A 27,351-nucleotide genomic window follows, 5' to 3' on the forward strand; every position below is an offset into this window, starting at 1 on the left:
TGTCACCAGGGTTCTAACGGTGGCAGCGGACACTCTGTAGGATATACTCTTATCACCAGGGTTCTAACAGTGGCAGAAGGCACTCTGTAGGATATACTCTTATCACCAGGGTTCTAATGGTGACAGAAGGCACTCTGTAGGATATGCTCTATCACTAGGGTTCTAACGGAGGCAGCGGACACTCTGTAGGATATACTCTTGTCACTAAAAATATTTTCCCATTTACCAAGTAGTAGGATGAGCCCTAAGTTATACCTCCAGGCTCCCAGAGAGATCAGTTTGGGCCTAACTGGTGGAAATGCAACAGTCCAGCTTCTGGCACTCACCTTGAAGAAGTGTAGCGAATTTATGGTGGTGATAATAATAATGATAATGTCACTGTCGGGAATATCATATAGTTCTTGAAATAGCTCACGAAGCACTTCCACAAATAGTGGCTGGAAAGGCTTAAAGATCCCTAACTTTCATACTTGTAGGTCTTAGCAGGAACAAAGAAGGACAAGTGCATGAAGAAAGGACCTCCTGGGGAGGTGGCGGGGTCCCCGTGAGAAGCGAGCGGCGCAGGCATGCCTGGCTGCCGTACCTCCATCGTGTAGTTCGTGTGCTTGTTGTCAAAGACAAGGGCCTCCTGGATGAGCTGATGGTCTCCCTCCAGCTTGTCGATGTTGTTCTTGTAATTGATGATGTTGTGCTCATACTGCTTCAGCTGATTCATCTGGTCCTCCAGGGCTCCTGTGATCTGGATGGAGCTCCGGGCAATCTCCTGAGGGAGGCGAGTGAGCAAGCAGACAGAAACAAAGTGAAGTGCCCTCTAAGGGAGCTCGGTGCGAGGCGCCGTTCCAGACCCTGCATCGGGTGCTGGGCCAGCGTCAGGCAGCGGCCGGTGTCACGCGGCTCACTTTTCTCAATGAGCATCATAGAACAAAACAAGGTCTAGTTCTAGTCTGTCTAGAGAATGGGAAAAAAGTCAACCAAGATCCAAAACAGAGAGGCAAGAGGGGTTAGAGCTGAGTCCTGTCGGCTTCTTGCCACGGGGGGGAAATGCCGTTGGGCAGAGCCGCCCTGCTCTGGAGGAGGCTGGGGGTGGGCTGCATGGGTGGAGCTGCCGGACAGATTTAAGACCTACAAGATGCTTCCTCCATCAGAATTTCTTATATTTTTAAATGGTCTCCCCTTAAAGAAAAAAGTCAATATTTTAACACCAAAAGAGTGGTGGGGCAAGAAATACGTGGGTCAATAAATGTCTCCTGGCTGTTCTTGATGATCAAAGGACAACAGTGTTATTTAAAGACCACTGTCCCTCAAATGTTCTGAAAATGCAAAGCATTTGTGGGCCTTCACGTGTCCTCCTTGTAGGGATAGACGGTTTGAAGTCTAGGCCCTGCGAAGGCCAAAAACTGAGAAAAAGCCCTGTCACCGTTTTTAGTGAGAGAATAAACAGAACCTAGCAAGACCCCACTCTCCTTCCTTGAGTGCCCGCTTCCTGCATTCGGTATTGTGCCCCGGTCTGCACACTGTCCCCAACAGCCAGGGGCTGAAAGATAAACCTGGGGTGATAACAGAACGGTGCTCCCACCTGACTGAGTGGGTGGCTGGAAACCACAGCATGTGCGGTGTCACTGCTGCGTGGCTAAGGGACTTATCGCAGGGCTTGTGAACAGCGCCTGGGAGGGCGTGGCTTACCTCCATCTTGTTCTGGATCCAGGGCCCAATGGCATTGGCTTGTGCAGCAAACTGGCGCCTCAGACGCTCGTTAGCATGCTGGCGAGCCAGCTCCTCCTGCAGGGACTGATCGCGGATGGGCACGAGTTGCTTCACCTGTCAGGGCCCAAGGACAACAAGGGTTAGAGGCCAGCTGTGGTCTCACAGGAACGACCACAGAATGTGGGAATAGTTCAAGGGGTTGGGGTGGGAATGGAGAAGGAGAAAGGAACGGAGGAGGGTGTGGGAAGAAGGAAGAGGGAGGATAGGGAGGAGGAGTCCCTACTCAAGGGACTAGAGGATGAGCTTGATTTAGCTTTGACTGCCATCTAGTGCCACCAAGTGCCTGCTGAAAGACAGGATGAGGTGGAGGGTATTTAACAGCCTGCAGTAGGAGCAGCGACCATTCCCCTCCAGCCAGAGGCTCTCGGCCTGCTGCCCAACCAAGTCAGGGCCAGGTCCAGAGTACAGAGGATTTGTGAACTTGGATGAAGGGAACACTGACATGTCTATATTCACCATCACAGATTAAAATTTAACACTCTCTTTGTTTATGAATGATGTGGACAGCAAATCTGCAGCAGTATTTAGCAGTCCCTGTGATCTTATCACAAAAGAAATCACAGACATTCTATACTAACGTTACAGTTATGCCTACCTCTTGCAATAAATATCACGTACACTCTGCACTACTCCAAAATTATTAGACCTGCTGTTAGATCTTGGTTTTAAATGTGTTCATAAAGAAGCACATACATTACAATAACTTTAGAGATATTTGAATAACTACATTTCAATATAATTTGTTTCCTTTGTAATATTAAATATTTTTATAAATTTACAAACATTATTATCAGAGGAATCCACAGGCTTCCCCAGACTGCCAGAGGAGTTCATGACACCAAAATGTGAAGAGCCCGCACTGGGTTCATGAGTTCGATTCTTATACCATGCTGGCCCACAGAAGAGTATACACCTGGTCTGCTTCCTTTCTGTTCCATTTGTGAGTTACATTTTAATGCTATGCCTCCATTATCTTTCAATAAATGGAAAAGAAAAAAGCTACTTCAAAAATCTTTCTTTGTGTCATCTGCAAAACTGCTACTAAAAGCATTATTATTGTCTTTTCTTTTTAAACAAAAATCCATTTGCTTTATAACTTACTGATGGGAGAAAAGTTTGTCTCACTTTAAAAAATGATATATTTCTACCCAGGCGTGGTGGCTCACATCCGTAATCCCAGCACTTTGGGAGGCCAAGGCAGGTGGATCACCTAAGGTCAGGAGTTTGAGACCAGCCTGGCCAGCATAGTGAAACTCCATCTCTATCAAAAATATAAAAAATTAGCCAGGCATGGTGGCGGGTGCCTGTAATCCCAGTTACTAGAGAGGCTGAGACAGGAAAATTGCTTGAACCCAGGAGGCAGAACTCAGCAATGAGCTGAGATTGTACCTCTGCATTCTAGCCTGGGCGACAGAGTGAGACTCTGTCTCAAAAAAATGAACATAATAAAAATGAAAACTAAAAAATGATATATTTCCTTTTTTTCCCCCCTACAAAAACTACTTAACTCAGTTTGCTTCCTTTCTGTTTTTGGGTGTTTGTTAGGAAGACCAGAGCTAAATTTAAAGCTCAGATGCGCTAATTAACCACTGTCTCTCAGATGGAATACTCTCCTCTTCCTCATACCTGTTTTTGTCTTTTGCACTGTTTGTAACTATCTTGCTGCATGTGTGTTTTTATAGTAAAAGCCACTTCAGACCAATGTGGTGGACTTATTCCTCAAAAACTATGATTGGCATACTGAGATGACTGACTGTGCTATAATTTCAACCATGAAAAGAAATGTCTCAATCTTAAAAATGAGGCAAAAAGGCTCAAATTATCCCATTTGGACCATAATTACATTTGTCGATAGCTGCCCCAAATTTAAAAGGCAGCAAGTTAGTATGAATACTTTCATTGCCAAGATGTAATTTTCTAAGCAATTTTTCTGCATTTAAAATTCACACACATCTGGGACATGTCTATATCATATTCTAAAAATTCTTTTAAAAAGTACTATAAAGTACTTGTAAGCAAGTTTTGAACCAAATTTCCAATTGGGGCTTTAAAAACCATTTCCTTTATGGCATTAGGGTCATAACCTATAGCGGCTGCGTCAACATTTGTAAGATGTTCCTTAAGTAAAATAATCTCTGCTTTCTTTCCCCACAAACTGCAGAAGCTGCTGCAGGGTCCTTAAGAGTTTATCACATTTTGCCTGTGAAATCTGGGATAAAGGAAAATCCTGATCGTGACGCAAAATGAGGCTGTCACCCTAAGTCCCCGAGGCGTTAACTTCCTCCTTCAACTTCAGCTTCGAGAATGCCCCCTGGTCCCACACCAGGCCCTCAGCCACCCACCTTGTCCCACTTGGTCCGGAGCTCATCCATGGTGACAGTGCTGTACGGGTTGCTGGAGCTGATTCTGATACTGTAGCTCTGAATCACCTTCTCCACCTCGTTCTGGATGGCCATGATGGACTGCCGCTCTCCGTCCGCCTCGGGCAGCGTGGCCTTGAACTGCTCATGCGCAGTGATCAAACTCTACACCCGAGACACAAGAGGAGAAAAACGGTGTGGCTTGAGTGTTAATTTCATAGGCTTCGATATTCCTTTCTGCACACAAGTAAATGCCTTGTTAATTGCAAGACCCTCTGGAGAAAAACACATTCTGAATGCTTTAGAAAAAACTCTTCAGGTACGCAGAAGCCAAGTTCCTGGAAAATGGAAAAAGGGTATCACGATGACTATTAATTTGATTGATGGCTACTCACCCAGAGTCTTTTAAAAATCTTTTTTTTTTTTAATCAGTTTTCCTTTCACTGTTTTCGATCACCAGCTATTGTTTAGGTCTTTCTTATTTTCTGCTGACGAGCAGAACTTAACTTAGCGGCACTTCCTTTTTTTTTTTTTGAGACAGGGTCTCGCTAGGTCACTCAGGCTGGAGTGCAGTGGCGCAATCATGGCTCCCTGTAGCCTTCAACACTTGGGCTCAAGTAATCCTCCTGCCTCAGTCTCCTGAGTAGCTGGTATACATCACCATGCCTGGCTAATTTTTTTATTTTTATTTTTTGTGGACACGGGGTCTCATTATGTCGCCCAGGTTGGTCTCAAACTCCTGGTCTCAAGTGATCCTCCCCGCCTGGGCCTCCCAAAGTGTTGGGATTACAGGTGTGAGCCACCACGCTCAGCCCTTAGATGCCCTTTCTAATGGCCAGTGTTACCTTTGTAGTCCTACAAAAGCATCTGACATTTGCTACTATTATCCCTAAAGAAAACCAGGAAGTACATCCCTACTCCTCAAAAAGAAAAGGCCACAGAAACTAACTCTTCCCAGAAACCGCTCTCAGGAGCCATTTATCAAACCTATTCTTTGACCCGAATATGAGCAGCCCTGCAAATTCAGCTGCTCAAAGACCTCACTGCCTCCTGGAGCACCTATGAGTGTGAAGCTACTGTTCTCTTTAGGTGCAGCAACAGATCAGCTGCCAACAGAGTTTTGACAGAGGGTGACTTCCAAGGCGTGCTTAGAGGTCTCACTTATTCCACAAATAAACGATTTTAGACTGTCGGCCTGTGCTTAACAGTGCATGCAGGAAACACCATCAGAGCCTCTTTCAAAAGGCAACTCCAATGTTCATGGAAGCACTTTCCTTCCCCTGACATGCAGGCGTAAACCCTTCTAGACGGCTCCTGGTAGGGAGGTGTGGTTTCAAATGCCAACCTTCAGGATTTCCTTTCTACTTGGATTCTTTTTGATGACGTATCTATTTTATAGAAAAAAAAAAAGTAAAAAAAGTATTTTCTCTTTTTATTCTATTATACATCAAATTCACTGTACAAATTCTCTAAATAAATTATGTCCTGGCTAACTGCGATTAACTTTCCTCCCTAACATCACCACTTAGAAGCTTTGTTTATGGTTCTGAAGTTCCAGAAAAAACTATACGCAGAACATTTTGGACTGGTGGTAGGCAAAAGGTAGGTGCTGATCTGTGGCTTCTTATAGTTTACAATCTGCCACCCACTCTGTTGATCCAAATAAACAGTAATATGCACACATCTGCAAAGCAGTTAACTCAGCAGCTAGTACACTTAGAACTTTTTCAAGAGTAACTCCAAGTGCACGTTTATTTTGCTCAATGATTCAGCATTTGTTGTTGCTGTTGTTGTTCTTGAGACAGGGTCTCACTCTGTCACCCAGGCTGGAGTCTAGGGGCGCGATCTCGGCTCACTGCAACCTCTGCCTCCCAGGCTCAAGCGATCCTCCCACCTCAGCCTCCCTGGTAGCTGGGACTCCAGGCATGCGCCACCACACCTGGCTAATTTTTTTGTAGAGACGGGGTTTTGCCACATTGGCCAAGCTGGTCTCGAACTCCTGAGCTCAAGCAATCCACCCGCCTCGGCCTCCCCAAGTGCTGGAATTACAAGCATGAGCCACTGTGCCCAGCCTCAGTATTCTTTTTTAAAGAACAGAGCTTTTGAGACATATTCACCATTACTTGATTGATGTTAACGGGTTTGCAACACAGAGTAGTAAACATTTTTAAGCTAAGGTTCAAGGGTAATTTGGGCTTTCTAGCCACATTTGTTAATTTTTTTTTTAAAGAAAGAAAATGAGAAACCAAATAACAGAACTCTAAGTTTAAATGATAACTCACTTCTAACGCACAGGGCATACACAGCTGGGGTTCCATTACCTGAATCTCCTCAATGCTGTGGACAATGAACATATCTTGCAGATCCTCCATAGCGCCCTCCATCCAATTGTTGAAAGGAGCAGCCCTCTTGGCAAACTCCAGGTGAAGCTGATCAATGGTTTCTAGCAATTTCTCCATTCTCTGAAGAATAAAGAGATGCAAGCATTATCATAGACTAATGAATAAATTCACTGAAAGTGTAAGTATGCATTCCCTAACAACAGACTATTCTCTGACATTCTGCTAAGCATATTAGCATGTGTCTACACAAGATTACCTGATGCTCAAACGATTAGGCTGAGCCCTGCAGGTCTCTGAGGTGCCTTCTGAATCAAAGAAGGATTTAATATCATCCAGAGCAGCCTCATTTGTAAAGTGTCTAAAGTACTTCACTACATGCTACTTTTCTGAAAACTGAGACTCCACATACGGCCTACTCTAACTTGCTTTCAGCTAAAAAAGGACTTTGTAAGAGGACCTGATTCCCTAACTGTGCCAGATTAACAGAAAATGCAGGGCATCTTCCACGTTTTAGAGTCAACACGTGCAGAGAAGTGTGCCCTTCCCAAAGTCACCTGCCTAGTGGAGAGAGAAGGGACCACAGAAGGGAATTTGAGAATTCATGTTCTCAAATCCTCAGTCAGGATTTAACACAGATCAGCTCTTGCCTTTCTGGGCATATGAAGGCACAAGGTCTCAAGCAACAGGATGATCCTGCACTTGTTTCCCACGGCAGACAAGCGGGGGCAGAAGGGGAACGCATCTCCATAGCTTTCAGCCTTCCATAATGAGGTTCATTTTTCCCCTCCTGTTCTAAAACATTTTGCGCTGTCTCTGTGACATGTCTGGTCTTTTCTCTCTCTCTCGACATCTCTTTCTTTAAGCAGATATGTCACAGCCATTTGGCATTTGGGGAGCTTAATATTGCGTTATCTCAAAAGTGTCATCAGAGTCAAGGAGAGAAGACTCAGGGAACTGGTAAACTGCTTATTTCCTTCACGCGGGAGATGTCTTCCATGGTTAAAGACAATGAGGGGCAGTTCCACACCAGCTACCCACTGTGTCTTACACTTAGATGGGGCCAAATTCATCCCAATTCTGTTTCCCATCAGTTTACTCACTTCAACATTTGGTTCCATCTTCCCTTTGCACATCTCTGATTTCCTGACTCACTCACAGCTCAATTTACTCAGGCAGAAGGACTTTTGGAAATGTACTGTCACTGCCCGATACAAAGTAGATTTATGCAGTAATCTCATCGCCCCTGGATTTTTTTAAACTGAAAAATATACTTCGCTGCTGTCTGGACAAATTACAGCACAAAGCTCCCAACTTCCCATTTCCCTCTTTCTTCCCTTTTCATGTTTTCTTTAGAGGTTCCTTTCACTAGACAACCTGTTTCATGCCACAGAGAAACGGACGACGAATACCAGTGATTTCATTAAAGAGCTTCTATTAAAAGATTTCGTGTCAACAAGTGGCTTCAAGACTTCACCTCTAGGGCTTCTCTCCTCTTCTGAGTAAGTGTTCCCAGTCGGTCCCACTGGTCACAAATTTTCTGGCACCGATCGTTGACATTGACAGCGTCGTGATAGTCCAGTTCACTATTAAAAGTGAAAATAAATAAAGATTAACTTTTCCAGATGATGAGAGAAAATGAACATGGGCTAAAAAAGAAAAACAACAGGGAAGTTTAAAAACAAACAAAAACATCTGAAATGTATCCACATGGACATAGAGTGCGGGCTGATAGACAGTGGAGGCTCAGAAGGGTGAGGGGGTGGGAGGGTAGGCGGATGATGAAAAATTACTTAGTGTAATTTCATACGATGTATGTTATTTGGGTGATGGCTACCCTAAAAACCCTGACTTGGCCACATGTAGCAAAACTGCACTTCTATCCCCCCAACATTTATACAAATAAAAAAATAATAAAATATAAAAATCTCATAGAGAACTGGGATGGTATTTCAGGGTTCTGTTAACTGTCATCACTGTAAACATCACTCTTCTCAGATAAATTACAAGAAGAATTCATAAAACTTTCGCTGGCCAACAGATTTCTAAACAGAGAGAACCGCTGTCTTCTTAATCCCGCAGGCTCCATTTATTTTCCCTTCCTTTTCTTGGAGAGGCCCCCAGACAGCATTATTTCTAAGTGGCAACGTCCCTGTGGGTGAAGGTTAGAAGATGTCACCGTCTGACCTGGAAGACAGTCCCGTAGGCCAGGATGCAGCCACAGTGACTTGGGAGGGAGGAGTCAGCCTGCGCCACATTGTGTCCTTGGCTTCCCTAAAAGGGCACTTGGCCTCACCACTGGGTAGAGTATCAGGTCCAGAACTGCGCCATGACTTTATCTAGCATAGAGGGATTTCTGAAATGGGGCCGAACTGAGCCCTTCCACTTAGAGACAGAGAGGTTCTAACTTATCTAACGCCACTAGTGTGACAAGCAAGAGCAAAATGATTTCTCACTAAATCCTTACTTTTCCTTGCCAGATCCATCTATGCATTCTACCTGGGATCTTTCTGTGCACACACTATTGAAGCAATTTTTTTTTTTTTTTTTTTTTTTTTAAGAGACAGCGTCTTGCTTTGTCACCCAAGCTGGAGTGCAGCGGGATGATCATATATTACTACAGCCTAAGACTCTTAGGCTCAAGTGATCCCCCTGTCTTAGCCTCCCAAGTAGCTGGGACTACAGGCATGTGCCACTACACCCGGCTCTTTTAAAAAAATTTTTAGAGATGGAGTCTTGCTGTGTTTCCAGGCTGGTCTCGAACTCCTGGCCTCAAACTCCTGGCCCCAAGCAGTCCTCCCTCCTCAGCCTCCCAAAGTACAGGGATTATGGGTATGAGCTACTGCATTCAACCTAAAGCAAATTCTTAACTAGAAGCTTAACCCAGTACCTCCAGAGATAACAAGTTTGAATCCTGTACAAAACTTAATCATCTTTTTCATTCAGATATAAATCAAGAACTATGGAAGTTTAAAGACATCTTTGGGAGGCTTCTTCAAAAACAGTCCAGGATTAGACAACTTTTGAAAAGTCCCCTTCTACCCTACCAAATCCATTTCCTTAAAGTTTAAGTTCGTTTACTTCTTTTTTAACCTTAAATTAAGGCAGTGGTTGTTCACTGCTTTTTATCCTTTGAATAACACTAATTTGTGCTTACTGAATGTTTTTGTTTCTGTTACTGAATAAAGGGGATGCACATGGTTACTATCTGAGTATTTTTCCAGTGGAAAAGAAGCTCCCTATCACCTGATTAAAGCTTGTCCAGTTCTCAAGAGCAAACAGCAGCAGCTTTCTACATACAAATACTCCTCACTAGACCAAGGTCGACTAAGATTCTTGTCTTACTTGTTATAACCAAAAAAACAAAACCAACCAAAACACACCAGCAGTTTGCACAACCCTGAATATAAAATGAGAAGGCTATGGATTTTCAGACATTAAAGAGAAGAAAGACTTCTCCAGAAACAAAAACGTAGGAATCTTTCTCTTGTTTCATGACGGAGACAACAATGCTCACCCATCCAGAGTTACTTTTAGGGCAGAGTCTCTCTCTCTTCCTCTAATTCATAAGCAATGGTTCTATACATACGTGCTTTCAAGGAGTTAGGGTTTGCATAACTATGCATAACTATTGTTTGTGTACTTTGAGAACAGCACAAAAAGTTTGATTTATTATTGAAGGACAGGTAAAAATGGAAAAGGATGTTAATAACAATAAGATGAGCACATACTTGAGTTCTATGTGTGGTTAATCTCTAACCTGTGTGAAGACAGAGGCACTGGGGATGGCAGGAATAATAATAATATACAATTATTACTTAAATTTTATGGGCAACACTTAAAGCCATTCCAAATTGCTCATGGAAGCTATTATGGAGCACTAAAGAGCTTGAGTTCCTTTTCATCCCTTTATTTCACTTGTACCTGTTACTGAGCAATGAAAAAGCCAATGTTCAAGAAGCATGGGAAATAAGACCATCTACAGGCTATGAATATAGTGCATGAAGTGGATATAAAGATCACAAAAAAGTAAGAGTTTATATGGGCAAGACTGAAACACAGGATCTCTTTTAAAAGGCCCCATCTGCTAATTTTTTCTAGTCAAAAGTGAGGAACATTGCAGTTTTAAAACGTAATATACTGAAATAAATTTTTATTATTTAATTTTTGAAGTTATCATTATGTGACTGGCTCTAAACACTCTACAGATGTATCAGTGATCATAATGGTGGGGAAAGTAGTAGGGAATAAAATGTCGTCTTTATTACAAGGGAAAAGGACCTGAAGAAAGCTCGGAAACATGGCATGGAGGCTCCTCTCCCCGAGGGCAGCGGCGCCCCAAGGCTCACACTACACAAAGTGGGAACTGAGAACACTCACTCCATGCTAAATCCAGCCTAGGCTCAATTGTCGTGTTAGTTCTTCTTATAAAACCAAACGCATGAAAGTGAAACAGCACTTATGGGATGATAAAGCAAAGTGGGGCCCTGACGTCTCTTCTGCACATGTGCGGCAGTGCCCTCGGTTTTGTTTTTTGTTTTTTGAGACGGAGTCTCGCTCTGTCGCCCAGGCTGGAGTGCAGTGGCGCGATCTCGGCTCACTGCAAGCTCCGCCTCCCGGGTTCCCGCCATTCTCCTGCCTCAGCCTCCCGAGTAGCTGGGACTACAGGCGCCGCCACCACGCCCGGCTAATTTTTTTGTATTTTTAGTAGAGATGGGGTTTCACCGTGTTAGCCAGGATGGTTTTGATCTCCTGACCTCGTGACGCGCCCGCCTCGGCCTCCCAAAGTGCTGGGATTACAGGCGTGAGCCACCGCGCCCGGCCAGTGCCCTCTGTTTTGTGTTCGTTTTATGTTGATTTCAGGACAGGCTGTATTCCGCCTCTTGCACCTGGCCTGGGTGAGGCCGCCTTCCCATAGCTTTCTGGGCCCCAACGTTCCAGACTTATTTCTCATCTTCCTGGAAGCGGAGCTGCTTGTGCTGGGGGCAGGGGTGCCGCTGGATGGGAGGACATAGGATTCTACCACAAGCTAAGAACCAAAATCTGTTTCTACATTTAAACAAGGAGAGTCCCTGCACAGAGTGCCTCCAGCCTGGTTCCCTCTGCGTTTAGTCAGGAAAGGAAAGGCAGGCCTTCCTCTCCCCTCTCTGTGGAATCCCCGGGGCTCCCGGGAGGACGGACGGCATCTGCACGTACTTGAGCTCCTGCGCGATGGCTGCGATCTGCTCCACGCGGTCCTGGTGCGCTGCCAGGTCGCTCTCGAACGCCTCGTGCTTCCGCAGCAGAGCCCGCACCTCTGTCAGCGATGCCGACTCGTAATCCTTCTGCAGCAAGATCTGCTCTTTGCCTGCAAAGGTGGTAGCAAGAAAGTATGAATATGCTGAGGGCACACCGGCTTCCTCGGGCCAGCCACGTTCTCAGGGAGCGTCGAGATTCCAAAGAACCAAGAGAAGGGGACAGAGAGGGGGCAGGACTGAAGACGCAGGCCAGGGTTGTGATGGAATTTAGGCTGCTACCTGCTAAGGATGCCCCAGTCCCTCTCAGTTTTGAAAGCTAGTGTCTCCAAATAAAGGGGGAAGGAGAGCGTGCTGAGGGCATTTTAAGAAAAAAAGCAAATTTGTAGTCATCATCATTCTAAGTCACAAGTATCTGATTTTCCTGCATGATCCTCAGTTAAGTTAGTCATTATTCACTCCCAAGAGCTACTGGGGATGCTTAGATAAAACCCTTGTGCTCAACTTGTCTACCCATGAGTTCCACCCCATCCTAGTTCCTTTCATTTGAAAGCTATACTGTGTGTGCTTAAATGGAGTCTGTGCTTTCTTTTCCTGATAATAAATATTAGAAATTTTCCTCCCTGACCCTCCACTAATATTTTCCCATATAAATATTTCTCAAATCCAGCAACTGCTGTGATCATGACTGGATCCACATTTATCCCCTGGCTAACAACCTTTAAGAACTCTATGAAATTGGAAGTGGAAAGCAAATGTTCATATATTTAATGATGACGATGCACCACTTACTGTGTACTAGACGCTACTCTAAATGCTTTCTAAATACGAACTCATTAAATCTTCATAGAAACCCTATGAGGGAGGTATTACTGTGATTCCCATTTCGAAGAGGACACTGAGGCCCTGCGAGATTAAGAAGTCATCCGGGGCACACAGCTGCTATGCATCAGAGCCATGCCTCCAACCCGCCTGGCTCCAGCTTCCTTGCTTGTAACTACCTGTCTATGAAATATTAAAAATCAAGCAACAATAAAAGCAAAAACCATATAATGAGGAAAAATCTCCCAAATCTCAAAACAGATTATTATGTGATGGGAAAAATGCTTTATACTCCTGCCTTGGAAAGGAATATATAGACCGAGAGACAGGAGAAAAAAAAAAAAAAAAAAAAAAAAAGGGCGGTATTCTTATGGCTACGGAGACCAGCATGTGTGTAAGGCCTGAAAAAAGTAGATGAATGCAAGTGAAATAAGCAAGTTAGACTATAGATGATATCTTGCATCCTTTCTCCCAGATTTTCTACATGGGATATTACGTTGCTTTATGGCATTTAATATACATTCTACTGGCAGAAGCTAGTGGCTGGCCCAGGGCTATCTGACCACCAGTTAGGGAATGAATGGATACTTGTGGAATCAAACAGAAAACATGGAAGGAGGCCAGGCCTTATGTAGGCAGGTATGTAAAGGACACATTTTAGGTGCCATTTTGGAAAGAAATAGATTATCTGCTTGATTAGAAACTAAATTTTCATGCCTACCTCTTAAATTTGGCACTGAGACAGGAGCAGAGAAAGGTGATGACACCTACCTTTAGTGTCACAGACATTAGGCATAGTTAGTAAGGGCACATCATGGCTCTGATGTGTTGAGCATGGCTCAACTCTGGTTTTTCAAAATCCAATCTGACTCCTGTCTACTTACCATAAGCCCAAGTCTCGTGGGTTGAGGCCTTTTGCCTGAACTTCTCAGCCAGGTGTTCCAAGCGCTCCAGTCTCCGAATCTCATTGAGCAACCACTCCTCGTAACCCTTCTCAGCCTGCTCCAGCCTCTGCCAGGCACCAGCAATATCCTGGGACGGTTGGAAGCCAAGGGAAGCGAATGTGTAACAGGCACCTTCGTTACATTCTGAACTCTAAGGCTTCTTCTATAAATCTCCTCCACTACATGATTGATGGTGTTTTCCTTCTGTTTTCTTTTCCTTCCTTACCCCTCACCCCAATAACCATTCAATTATTTGGCTTCCAAATGTCTTAATTATAATTCACTGGGATCTTTTAAGATGAACATAGTTGTTATCAGTTATCTTGACACTTCTCCAGATGTGGACAAAGACGCAGAGGGCTGACAATTTCTGGCTACAAGAAGATAAAGCCTCAGGATGGCTCAATTCAAAACTCTTTTATTATGATTATTTTTATTTTTTAAGAGGTGGAGTCTCGCTATGTTGCTGTTCTTTAAGTCTTAGGCTCTGGCAATCCTTCCACCTCGGCCTCCCCCATAGCCAGGATTACAGGCATGTGCCACTACACCCGGCTTCCAAAACAACTCTTATTCAGTGACTGGGGTGAACTGTCCAGCCACCCAGCCATCAACCACTAATTTCTGGGCATCTAGCATGTAGCAGGCACTAGTGAGAAACTCTGTAAGGGTAAACAACACCTCTAAAGTTCCCCATTCCCATGCAGCTTCCATGGTGGGGTGGGGAGAGAGTCAATCATTAAGTACTTAAGCAATTCCATTTCGGAAAGTGATAAACGAAATGCTGTAAGGGAAAAAAAAGCACGGTCAAGGAATACTGCCAGCCCTGCTTGTCAGGGTGGTCCCTGTGGCAGGTTACTTAGAGAAGACCCCTCTGAGAAGGGGGCATCTGAACTGAGTCCTCAATGACAGAAAAAGCCAGTGATGTGACGAAGTAGGAAACAAGGGCTCCTGGGCAAGGGAAAAAACTCGAATGCCCGAGAGGGCATGTGCTCTGCGTGCGGGAAGGATGGCAGGCAGGGTGGCGTGGCAGCGGTGGAGTGAGTCAGGGCAGAGTGAGAGATGCGTTTGGCAATCATGCAGACCCTCATAGGCCAGGATAATGAACCTGGATTTTACTCTAAATCCTTTGGGGAGTCACTGGAGAGTTTTGGGAAGAAAGGAGATAAGATCTGATTCATATTGTTAAAAGATGACAGAGGCTGATGTATGGGGGATGAATTTTAAGAGGCAAAAGAAAAAGAACCAGTCAGGAGTTACTTGCAGGGTCCAAGGAGGGAGAATGGTGGTTTAGCATAGGCCAGTGGCTGTGGAGGTAAAGAGAAGGGGATTAAGAACATTCACTTAAGATGTATTCTGGAAGAAGAGCCAATGGGACTGGCTGAAGAACCGGATGTAAGAAAGTGACAGAAAGGGAAGAATCAAGGATGAAACCTGGGTTTGGGGGTTAGCAACTTAGAGAACAGTGACAGAATTTACTAGGATCGAGGAAACTGGGAGGAACTCTTTTGGATATGTTTGATTTAATATGCTATAATATATCCAGGTGGATATATTGGCCTGGAACTTGGGGAAAAGTCAGAGCTGGAAATGTAAAATTTGAGAGGTATTGGCATTTAGCTGGCAATGAAAACCATGGGCCTGCCCAGGCATGCTTGCTCATGCCTAAAATCCCAGCACTTTGGGAGGCTGAGGTGGGAGGATCGCTTGAGCCCAGGAGTTTGAGGCCAGCCCTGGCAACACAGCGAGACCCCATCTCTACAAAGAAATAATTAGCCAGGCCTGGTGGTACGCGCGTGTAGTCCCAGCTACTCAGGATGTTGGGGTGGGAGGATCGCTTGAGCCCAAGAGATTAAGGTTGCAGTGAGCTGTGATTGTACCACTGCACTCCAATCTGGATGACGGAGCATGACCATGTTTTAAAAAAAAAAGGAAAAAGAAAAAACAAGCCATGGGCCTGGATGAGATCACCTGGAGGGTATAAAGATGAAGACGGCTCAGCACCAAGCCAGAGAATCACTAGCATCTATAGGTAGAGGGAGGAGGCAAGGCCTTGAGCAGAGATGGAGAAGGCCTTGCTGGTGAAGGAGGAAGAAACAGGAGGACCAAAGTGGAAAGAACTTCAAGAAAGGGGAAATGGGCAGCTGGGTCAAAGAAACTGAGAATATAAAAATACAAATGATCCCAGCACTTTGGGAGGCCGAGGTGGGCAGATCACAAGGTCAGGAGTTCGAGACCAGCCTGGCCCATATGGTGAAACCCCATCTCTACTAAAAATACAAAAATTAGCCAGCCGTGGTGGTGGGCGCCAGTTATCCCAGCTACTTGGGAGGCTGAGGCAGGAGAATTGCTTGAACTTGGGAGGCAGAGGTTGCAGTAAGCTGAGATCGCGCCACTGCACTCCAGCCTGGGCAACAAAATGAGACTCTGTCTCAAAAAGATAAAAATAAAAACAACTTGCTTTGACAACATGAATGCCATTGACTTTGACAAGAACCTTCTTGGTGGAAGCAGGGACAGAAGCCAGCTGAGTGCAAGTCGAAGGGTAAAAGGAGTGAGTGAGTGGGGGCGGGGCGCAGTGGCTCACGCCTGTCACCCCAGCACTTTGGGAGGCTCGCTACTCACCGACACCATCTTGCCCTCGGAGGGCATGAAGGCAGGCCGGTTGCTGATCCGCAGCTTGGTCTGCAATGTGTTGAAATTGATCTCCAGCTGGCATTTCTCCTGCACCTTGGGTGGTTTGTGCTTCCGGCGGTAATCCCGGAAGTCCTCCAGCTTCTTCTGCATGGCCTGCATCGTCTTCTCAGGAGTCCGGTTCTCCAGCCAGGGGATCGTGCGACGAATCCATTCCAAAAGCTGCTCCCCAAACACAAAAATACTGCTGAAGACACCAGCAAACCCCCTTCCCCAGTTAAAAAAAAAATGAGGCATCCAATAATTGTAATGGATGAATCTAATGTTCCTAAAATCACTGAAATGTGGTACCTCTATGCACAGAGGCATGAATGAAATGTTCAGTGTCCACCCACGGCCACTAGTGATCACCCCAACGATATCAAACACAGGTCGAAAACTTAAAGTGAGCACGTCAAGTCGTGTCTTACAAGAATGTGACGTTTACAAGAAACTCAGGGACCAGACATTAGCAGACAAATGCTGGATGGAGCTTTCAAATTAAAAAAAAAAAAACAAAACCAAACAACCCCAAAATACTTGACATGGCAGAATTGTAGTGTAATAAATTCAGCAAAGAACTGGATTTCACTTAAAATGTGTTTTTAAAAAGTCAGCTGAAATCTAATTAGATTACTTACTACACAATGGTATTGTAAGGCTCCGTCTAACTCAAGGCCAAAGTGTATTTTAACGTCTAGCTTTTAAGTAAATCTGCATGATAGAAGTGAACGTGGTAGTGAATTCCTAAGGATAAAATATGCACACACCTCCTGAATTACTACCTAGGTCTTAGAAATGACTTGCTGAAAACTCCATTATTTACACCTATGCCTACTGAGCACTTGGAAAATGACAGCAGATTAGAATGAAACATAGTTTAAATGGTGATATACCTAGAGTCGAAGGGTTTTAGGAGGATAAATGAAGGACCCAGTAAGAAAAGGGAGGACTGAATTCCTAAGGATCCTCTGGCCTTCAGTACTGGCCATGCTTCATGTCTGGCAACCCTGTCACTGCCATTCAACAATGCCATCAAGTTGAATTTTTCTACAGCAGCAGTATGAAAATATGAACTCAGTATCATTAAGTTACACTACTATTTATTGGAAGATTTATTCTAAGTGTCCTGATGCTTTTACCAATAAAGACCAAATATCAGCTAAATTAAAAAGCAGGCCAGGTACAGTGGCTCATGCCTATAATCCCAGCACTTTGGGAGGCCAAGGCGGGCAGATCACCTGAGGTCAGGAGTTCGAGACCAGCCTGGCTAACATGATGAAACCCCGTCTCTACTAAAAATACAAAATTAGCTGGGTGTGGTGGTGCATGCCTGTAATCCCAGCTACTTGGGAGGCTGAGGCAGGACAATTGCTTGAACCTGGGAAGGTGGAGTTTGCAGTGAGCCAGGATTGCCCCACTGCACTCCAGCCTGGGCCAGAAAGCAAGACTCTGTCTCAGAAAAAAACAAAAAACAAAAAAAAAGGCAGGGCAAAAATTGTTTGGTCTCAAGTATGTGTCACTGTACATGAGTCCAATTTAGAGAGGAGACGGCTGGGGGCCTCACGCAGCCCATGCTTGTATTTGGGGAAACAGTGCAGATGCAGAGAGGCCACTGTGTAGTTGCTACGTATGCTATAACAAGAACACAAAGAAAAACAACCTGGAAAGTGCTGTCCTAACCAAGAGTCTGGCTGAAGAGCTCTGGAAAGGCACCACAGAAACTCATGCTCAAATATCCTGCAGGGAGAATTGTGTCTTCCCCAGATTTCCTCTGGATATTTACACAGACACACAAGCCCGAGCCAGCTCCGCACACCAGGCTGGCACAGTTCCTTTGACACTGGGTCCGTGTGTGGAGTGAGGCTTTTGCAGATGGAGTGCATCCTACGTGACGTTGGTAGCCAGTGAACAGGAAAAAAAAAAAAAAAAAAAGAAACAAGTAACGCAAGGTCGTCTAGGGGTGTCCAACCCCGGGGGTGCAGAGCTGAGCAGAGAATGGCATTCTCCTATCTTCAGACATGCAAACTACACCTTTCTGCTTTGGGATCATTGGAAAGACCATTGGGGATTATGTTTTTGCCAAAAGTTAGGTTACGACAATAGGAACAACCTCGGACATCAGGTGTATTTTCCAGCTATCGCCCTATCTGAGATGAAAAATGCAAAAAAAAAAAAAATATATATATATATATATATACCCCCATGGAGTATTTTTTCACCCTCTGTTTTCACCCTCTGTGCCTCAGCCCCTGCGTGAGGATGGACAGAACTGCAGGTCACCAGTTTCCTTTACCTCACTCGCTAGCCTCTCATATTCTTCCATCAGCCTCTCATTCTCTTGATTCACAGCAAGAACCTTACATATCCTGTTAGCCGCTGTCTCAGCCTGTAAAACACAATAGGTAAACAGGACGGCTCTGTCGATGGGAGTGTGCACACACAGCATGGAACGAGGGGGTGATGAGAGGGGACAAGGCGGGTGGCGTGCTGTAGATGGTGCAGAATCTAGGTTAGGGTGCGGTCAGACTGAAGGCATGGCTTTTGTGTACTATGAATCATTTCACACCTTTGTTACAGTTTTCACACAGACTTACACGGCAGGCTGATTAGACTGTAGGGAATAACAGGGAGAGAGCATTAGTCTAAAACACAAACTCGGTAAACATCCAGCAAGTTAGTCACAGAAATATTTGGGTCCAGGAAACCAAGATCTTGGGTCCCTGAATGTCCACCTGAACTCTCCACTGATCTCATGACGATAGGATGGAGACTCCCTGAATAACATTAGCCTTTGGAAATCAAGGCAAAAAAATAACTGGGTCAGGAAAATCCAGATATACCATTGCACTTGAATGCACTGAAGACCTCCTCATCTCCTGATATGAATATGTAGAACTTTCTGGAGGGGATCCTTCCACAGAGCTGAGTGTGCTTTAAGACTTTGTCTAACCTAGATGAGAAGTCATTGAGGTAATACACAATTCTCTATCATCTTTCCTGGAAAGGAACTTGGGGCAGGAGTGGCAAAGTGCCTTGAACCATAATTGTCTGATGGAACAAGAGAAACTTGCCTATCCGGCTTCTGGGTCCGCAGTCTGTCCCCAGGCCTTTCCCCTAAAGCCCTCACCAGCCTGCTAGCATCCTTTCCCAGTGATGGGGTTCACAAGTCGTCACTGAAATAATGCATACTCCGCCCACTGCAGTCTATCAAGATCCTCCAAGGAGAGGAACAGAAACAGAAACAGGTGAATATGCAGAAAGCTGAGGGCCATTCTTCCTCAAGGTCCCTTGGGCTATTTGTCTCGAGAAATGTAAAACGTTTTGAGGTTCCAACTCTGTTATCCCTTCCACTACTTCACTTAAAATAAGATTAGTCTTGAAGGATGTTAGACCAAATCATGGAACTGTGAAGGCAATTTCTAAGCAGAGAACAAGGCTGGGTTGGAACGGCATTCATTTCTCCTTGTCACATTTCCCTTTTACCAACCAATGCATGTGGCTCAATTTTCATGGCTTTTTTTTTTTTTCTAAAGCACAAATACTTTCCACAACTTACTAATGAAATAAAGGAAATATATTAAAAGTAAAACACATAAAAACATTTCAGGAACTGTCTAAAGTTAAAGCTGTTAAAAAAAAAGTTTTCACAGTTTAGAACTTGCCATATGAGGTTATTAGAAAACACTCAGAAAGATTCCAAGGTAAGATGTGAAGCGCACAAACACACACTCAAGTATGCACACACAACTAAAACCAACAGAGAGTAACACAATAGCCCGGACGGACAAGTGTTGAGTACCTGCTCCGCGCCCGCAAAAGCGTGGTAGAAGCAAGAGACGTACGTCATGATGGCTCTTTCATCGGGTTTAGGGGTGTTCACGATGTCTGAAGGGGGAGAAAATAACACAGGACGCGCGCGCGCACACACACACACACACACACACACACACACAGACGAAGGAGAGAAACCAGGGAGAACAGAGGGAAGAACAAATTGGTTTACACTGACCAATTTTCTGTGTTTTGCGGCCCGTGGTCCTGAACCTCAGGAAGGCCGTATTGTATCGAAATGATTCGTGAACAGGATGGTTTGAGCCAGCATGTTTTTTAAGGATCAAACTGAGGGCTTGTTTTCTCCCCCACCCCTTGATGGGCTTTTAAAGGTGGATTCAATGGTTTCACGTGGAAACCTGGTCTGTTGCAGATCAGAACTTGTTACCCCTTTCTCGTGACTCTGGGCCTCCGACCACATCAGGGCACCTGGCCCGTCTGCTCTGGGGAACGCAAGTCACTTTGCAAGATGCGGGGAATATTCACAGCGCTGCACTGGGCTGTCTTCCCACTTCCCCTTCCCCACCCAAACAACTGTGGGGGATTTCTACTCTGTAAAGTGCCTTGCGTGAGGATGAAATTCACTAGAGAGGGCAGCTCTTTTAATAACTTCTATACATACTTACCATACCGCTTATAGAAATCACCAAGAATAACAAAATATCTAAAGAGAAGGGTCTACATGGCTTGTCCTTATTATGACTCACTACTATTTCTACTAGTTGCTGAAACAGCCAAAAGGAAGACAGAAAACAGAACCATGAAAACCTACATCCTTTCTTCCTCCATCTTGGCAACACCATTTTTTGGTAAGCTGCTTTTTAAACTTGTTCATGAACTTGGGTCAGTCAATGGGTCAGAGTGAAGTTAAAAAGATACCTGATAATTCCCTATGGTGAAACCTAGTCACTGGGTTCGCAGAGACTATGAACAGAAAGGATGTGGGGTTGTGTAACTATGGAATCTTCCGGAAAACAAACATGAACAGCATACCACTGCATGAACAGAAAGTCAGTTTCAAAGAAAGCTAGACTAAAAAAGACAAACAACTGCCTCCTCAGAACCAGACAGTCTCCTTACTCTGAGGAGAGGGCAGGGGAAAAAGAGGAAAACAATTGAAAAAAAATTAAGACACAGAAGGTGAAGGGTGAGCAGTGACTCATGGTTTACATCCTCACCTTCTGTGCACCAGCAAAAGCATGATAGTAACAGGAAACATAAGTCATTATGGCTCTTTCATCAGGTCTGGCAGTGTATACTAAATCTGTGTGGAGAAAAGAAGGTTAACTGCGTGGATGTTCTAATACCAGCAGGCTTCTGTTAAGCGCTTCCTCAGAGGTGCTGGAATCAGGAATCTCCCTCCTCGCCCCCATACACTTATGTTGTTAAAATTTTGGCTGAAATCAAAGAAGTCACACCTGCAAAGTGATTACTCTCTGTGTACTTTTGAGAATAGTCAAGGGAAATAAAGGAATTGCCAAACAGAACAGCAAGGCTAACCCAGAAGAGCCCTAACCTAGCAAGAAAGGCACATCCATGGACAGAATTAGGCCCTCGGAATTGAACAGAGCGCACACACCAGCACACTCACCAGGACTTTCTATTACTACACACGGAGGGCCCAGGGGTCCACAAGATCCCTTCTGCAGGTTCTCACGGAACAAATATACCCACAGATCTAAACCTAGTCTGCACCTCAAACAAAGATTTGTGGAGGGAAATAAACAATTTTTACAACCTTTTCAAAGCACAGTAGATAAGTTTAGGAAGAGTTTCACCAGTTTTTGCTACAAGTAACAGTTCATGGGTGAGTGGGCCAATGAGCCACTTTAAAATCCCCACTTGGGTTCAAGACCAACACGAATGACAGGAATTAAGGTCCATGGCAGCAGGCGGGAAGGCAAGGATTTACCAAAAGGCACTCATGATCTGAGGGGACCTGGATCTGACATTCCCATCAAAGAGCAGCAGAAATTTTAAACTGCTGATAGAATGCTGTGGTGATGGGAAGTCCAAATGCAGGCTGCAAACGTACAACAGGGAATGCGTGGCTAAATCTGTTAGGCAGTGATGCCAACGCACGCTCTACATGCAAGGTGACCAAGTTCAGAACTGTTTGCCGGGAGATTCTTTTGAGCAATTATTCTGCAAAGATAATAAAACAGTGTGTGAGCATTCTTCTGAACCATTTAAAGGGAAAGATGAAGAAACGCATGGAAGATTAGGAGGAGGAAATGAACACAGTGCTCACACACCCCATCTGCCTGGAAGGATGAGCAGAATGGACATCTGCCCAGACCAGGACTCAGAGACTAAGGAAAAACCAAAGAACTGAGAAGAGAATATTAGTAGCGCCAGAGTAACATCGATGATGATCCTGCCAATAATTCTACAAGAGTGTTTGAACAGGAAACTCACCTCCAGCTTAGGATATTAGGGAGGCATGAAGACACTGGAAAATTTACTAAGCGTTGTGTGTTTTCTCCTGTCTTTAGTACCCTGGCTATTAACCCAAGTGGGAAAACTCAAGATAGTTATTTATCGTATGAAAAGGTCAAAAGAAAGACGATACAAATACGAACTTAGCTTAGGACAGATGGAAAAAGAGGAAAGGAAATTTCCTACGTTTCTACTTCAGTGTTTTATAGACTTTGTCCCTCTAAAGACTTTTAGAGAAACCATACCCGATAATACAGATGTTTGATTAAAATGATTAATTAATGAGCAAAACCAGAGTTCTAATTGAAAGATTGCTGTTTTGGGTTGAACTGCATTTCCTAAAAAGATACACTGAAGTCTTAACTTCCAGCACCCCTGTGAATGTAAGCTTATTTGGAAGTTAGATCTTTGCAGATATAATCAAGTGAGGATGTGGTCATGCTGGAGTAGGATGGGCCCTTAATGCAATATGACTGATATCCTTGTAAGAAAATATTCACAGGTCAGGCATGGTGGTTCACGCCTGTAATCCGTGCACTCTGGGAGGCCGAAGCAGGTGGATCACCTGAGGTCAGGAGTTTGAGACCAGCCTGGCCAACACGGTGAAACCCTGTCTCTACTAAAAAAACAAAAATTAGCTGGGCGTGGTGGCACATGCCTGTAATCCCAGCTACTTAGGAGGCTGAGGCAGGAGAATCTCCTGAACCTGGGAGACAGAGGCTGCAGTGAGCCGAGATTCCACTACTGCACTCCAGCCCGGGTGAGAGTGAGACTCTGTCTCAAAAAAAAAAAAAAAAAGAAAGAAAGAAAAGAAAACATTCACAGAGGGGAAAAGGCCGTGTGAAGACAGAGGCAGGGATTGGACTGATGCTGCCACACTCCAAAGAATGTCTGGGGCTTCTAGAAGCTGGAAGAGGCAAGGAAGAATCCTCCCCTGGAGGCTTAGGGTGCTGCCTACTCCCTGATTTCAGACACAGCCTCCAGAGCTGTGAGAGAAATTTCTGCTGTTTAGGCTGCCCACTTTGCAGTCATTTGTTACAAAGGCCATAATACAATTACCAAAAGCAAGGAGGAATGGAAGATTGACAACTGACTGTAATCAATTTCCTTAGTTTTCCCCAACATCGTTAATTAGTGGAAGTAACAGACCATTAGGGAATAATAATATTTACAATAACAAAGTAATATATGAATATAAGCTTCTTGAGGGCAGGGTATATATCTTATACATCTCATCAGCTCCTGCAGTACCCAGCTGAGGGTCCTGTTCATGGTAAGTGCTCAGTAAAAGTCTGTTGAGTGGTAAATGAATCATGAATAAATAAAATGAATGAATGGTGTCCACAGATCTGTGCTTTCAATGGTCTGCTGTCGGTACAACTCACACAAATTCACCATATAAAAGGGGCAAAAAAGTATTTGAAGCAAGTCCCCAGAATGAGTGATACTGAAGTGCAAAATACGTGGAAATTATTTCAGCTCTAAATAAATTAAATTTAGATGAATTAAAAACAATATGTGAATGTTTGGATGGCACACTGATGGCTGAATGCTCCATATTCTACATTTCAATTCTCTAACTTCTGGCTGGAAGGAATTTTTTTCTCTTAAGTATGTCACAAAGGGATTTATTTGCTACACTTGTCTCTACGTGGTTAGGGAGAAAACATTATGATGTTGAAAAAAAAAATACAGGAAATGTTTTAATTGTAAATAAAAGCATCTTGTTTCTTAGCCAAAGCTGAACTTTTTACCAAATCCTTTTGCTGTAATGTTGCTGGCTTGTTGGAGGATACAATTAAAAAAAAAAAAAATTTATGAACAGGCTACACATGAAAATCTCTACTACTCATGTGGCCAGTGACAGAAACTTGTTAGGAATCCAAAGCACTTAGGATGTAACTTAGCTACGAAATTTTGTAAGGTCCCAATGTGTAGCCATAACATTTGTAGCCTTCAAATTTTCTCTAACTCAGCAAACACAGTTTTCATCTCACCTTCAGCATCCAGCATTTTAGGAATATCCAGGTGCTTCTCAGCGACTTCCATGGCCAGGTTAATATTTCCTATGGGGTCATCCTGCAGGAAAACCAAGACAATGAGATTTTTAAAACGTATTTTGAAACAGGACTTACGGAGAATGTTTTTTACATACCTCACTTTAGGACGGACACCTTCCCACCCGCACACAATCGCAATAGTATAACTTGCTTTTTCATCTTTTCCCAATTACTTCAAACATTTAGAGAAACATCGAAAATGACAGAAACCGCAAAATCCATGCATGCTTCAATCATAAAGTGTAAACAAAGGGTTTAAGAGAACAAATGCCTTGACAAGAAAGGACACACTGAATCCATCAGCACTGATCTTCATGCCTAGAAATAACATTTAAATCATTCTAAATCATGAAACATGCATTTTCCAGACTTGGAAAGGGATCTCGGAGAACCAACACCATGATTTTAAATATTGGAAACCTGAGGGGTAAAGAGATGAAAGAAAAACGTTGCTAGCTAAACCTTTTAGCTGGCTCAAGAGTGTTACTAGTGTTACAAAGGGCAAAACTCATGTTAAAGCAAGAAAAAATGACACAACCTTAAAATCATTAAGTGAATTCATGAAAAAAATTTTGTTCTTAAGATGACATTTACCTTCCACCGTAAAAACTAGTTAAATATATGTAACATAGCAAAAATAAACTGAACCAGAGTATATAACTAAAATAGTGAAAACAAAGAAGATGCAACATTTCTTATTTTGATCCACTAGAGAAATTAACCATTAAGAATTTCAGAAGAGATGGAGGTAAGATAGAAAAATCAAAATGAAATGTAGTGCTAGTCTGCGGATGACTTTAATGAATTTTAATAACAAAGTCATTTCAATATTTTAGAAACCACAATGTTTTCCAACGAGCACCATTATTTTTATACAGCGAAACACTGAAAAAGTGCAGGTTTCAAACATATTCACAGTGCTCAATGAAGAAACCAAAGACAGCTTTCTGGCCTCACAGAGTATACAGTGAATTCAGTGAAAAAAAAAAAAAAAAAAAAAAGTTTTTAACTAAAGGTTGTTTTAACAAAGCTTATCACCTGAGACTTTGTGAAAGCTATCTCATTTAGAGTGTAAATTTAAATGATAAAATGTGCCAACTAAGTATTTATTTCCTACCTCAGCTATTGGCCATGTGACCTCTGGTAGATTACTGACTTCCCACTTTCTTCATCTGTAAAACTAGGATAATAGTAGTACCTACTTTATAGGGTTACTGTGCGTTGCGAAGATTAAATGTGTATGTGGGATTTCATCTATATGCATATATGCATGTGTGAATATACATGTATGTTTATTTGTTTATAACAGTGCCTGCTCTGGTGCTATAGAAGTATTAGTTGCTATTGTATTATGTAAGTATTTTTCTACTTTCTTAGATGACCAATAACTACAGATCTACTAACAATTTGTAATACAAACTGACCATAATAAACTGCTAATGAAACTGGGTCTATGCAGTACAATCCCCTCATTTTGCAAATGAGATTAATTGAAAAGAAATGTACACTGTCTATATGCTTGGATCATTTCAAAGTAATTCAGGGGTAAGAAAATACATCCATTGAAAAGCTGGGAAAAAGTTCCATTTTCATGGGCTACCTTAAAATATTTCATTCTCAACCTTTAGGATGCCAGTAAACTCTTCACATGCTACCCTGTATGCCATGGAGGCAGGCTGGGGGCAGGAGGCAAGCAGTGGATAACTAAAAAGGTGGTAGAAGCCAGGACACTCTTCTTACGACCATCCATGCCACACGAGTGAGGTCAGCATGCAACAGGGCTGGAGTCCACGCCCAAACACAGCAACAGCAGGTGAACGGCGAGCTCGGCACACCAGCACCCAGCAGGAAATGTGTAGAGGCTACTGCAGAAATGTGTAGTAAGGGTGGGCCTTGCTTTTACCCTTAAGTCTTTACACACCATTCTTCTTTTCTTTTTTGTTTTTGAGACTGAGTCTCACTCTGTCGCCCAGGCTGGAGTGCAGTGGTGCCATCTCAGCTCACGGCAACCTCCATCTCCCGGGTTCAAGCCATTCTCCTGCCTCAGCCTCCTGAGTAGCTGGGATTACAGGTGCCTGCCACCACGCCCAGCTAACTTTTGTATTTTTAGAAGAGACAGGGTTTCACCACCCTGTGCTGCCTTAGTGAATCTTGTGGCTTCTCTGTGCTGCCTTACGCACCATAATCTCTAAGGCAGCACAGAGCATCCACAAGATTCAGAAGGGACCTTGATTTCTTTTTCCATCATGGGTTACATTTTAAAACTAAGTTTTTGTTTGGGAGTTGGTGTGTCACTCTGTGGTCCAGGCTGGAGGGCAGTGGTGTGATCACAGTCCACTGCAGCCTCACACTCCTGGGCTCAAGTGAGCCTCCTGCCTCGACTTCCCAAAGTGCTGGAACTACAGGTGTGAGCCACCACACTCGGCCTTAAAACTACTTTTAAAGAAAGAATTTGAATACCATTCTGAGACTTAAACACACTAAACCTTTACCTTAAAGGGAAAATTGCAGTTTTCTAAGTTAAATTTTCTGAAAAAAAGCAAAACTCAAAAAAAAAAAAAAAAAAGCCTGCCCCAAAAACTTCTTTTGCAAGGCTACAAATGATATTTTCTATCAATAACAAGATAGTTATGAAGTAGACCTTGTGTGACAGATGAGTTAATCAATTCTGAATAAATATGTCTACAACTAAATCCTCCAGAGAAAGTCAAGGGAATTTGACTTTAAAAAGGCTTAGACGGGCTGGGCACAGTGGCTCACACCTGTAATCCCAGCACCTTTGGGAGGTTGAGGTGGGCGGATCACGAGGTCAGGAGATAGAGACCATCCTGGTCAACATGGTAAAACTCTGAAAAAAAAAAAGTTTTTAACTAAAGGTTGTTTTA

At 43.7% G+C, this 27,351-nt stretch overlaps 1 protein-coding gene across 1 annotated transcript in view; it reads right to left on the bottom strand.

The window, feature by feature from the left end:
* Nucleotides 1-27,351, bottom strand: part of ACTN2 (actinin, alpha 2) — a 55,059-nt gene that overhangs the window by 8,018 nt on the left and 19,690 nt on the right. Inside the window, exons 7-17 of the mRNA XM_011976377.1 lie at nucleotides 24,404-24,485; nucleotides 21,146-21,231; nucleotides 18,430-18,522; nucleotides 16,086-16,316; nucleotides 13,404-13,551; nucleotides 11,660-11,810; nucleotides 7,941-8,049; nucleotides 6,446-6,586; nucleotides 4,107-4,289; nucleotides 1,684-1,818; nucleotides 584-763 (exon numbers count right to left, since the gene is read on the bottom strand). Of these exons, the coding sequence (XP_011831767.1) occupies nucleotides 584-763; nucleotides 1,684-1,818; nucleotides 4,107-4,289; nucleotides 6,446-6,586; nucleotides 7,941-8,049; nucleotides 11,660-11,810; nucleotides 13,404-13,551; nucleotides 16,086-16,316; nucleotides 18,430-18,522; nucleotides 21,146-21,231; nucleotides 24,404-24,485 (1,539 nt within the window). The remainder of the gene's footprint in view (nucleotides 1-583; nucleotides 764-1,683; nucleotides 1,819-4,106; nucleotides 4,290-6,445; nucleotides 6,587-7,940; nucleotides 8,050-11,659; nucleotides 11,811-13,403; nucleotides 13,552-16,085; nucleotides 16,317-18,429; nucleotides 18,523-21,145; nucleotides 21,232-24,403; nucleotides 24,486-27,351) is intronic.

The sequence above is a fragment of the Mandrillus leucophaeus genome, unplaced genomic scaffold, assembly GCF_000951045.1.
Source record: "Mandrillus leucophaeus isolate KB7577 unplaced genomic scaffold, Mleu.le_1.0 Scaffold165, whole genome shotgun sequence".
Classification (NCBI taxonomy): domain Eukaryota; kingdom Metazoa; phylum Chordata; class Mammalia; order Primates; family Cercopithecidae; genus Mandrillus; species Mandrillus leucophaeus.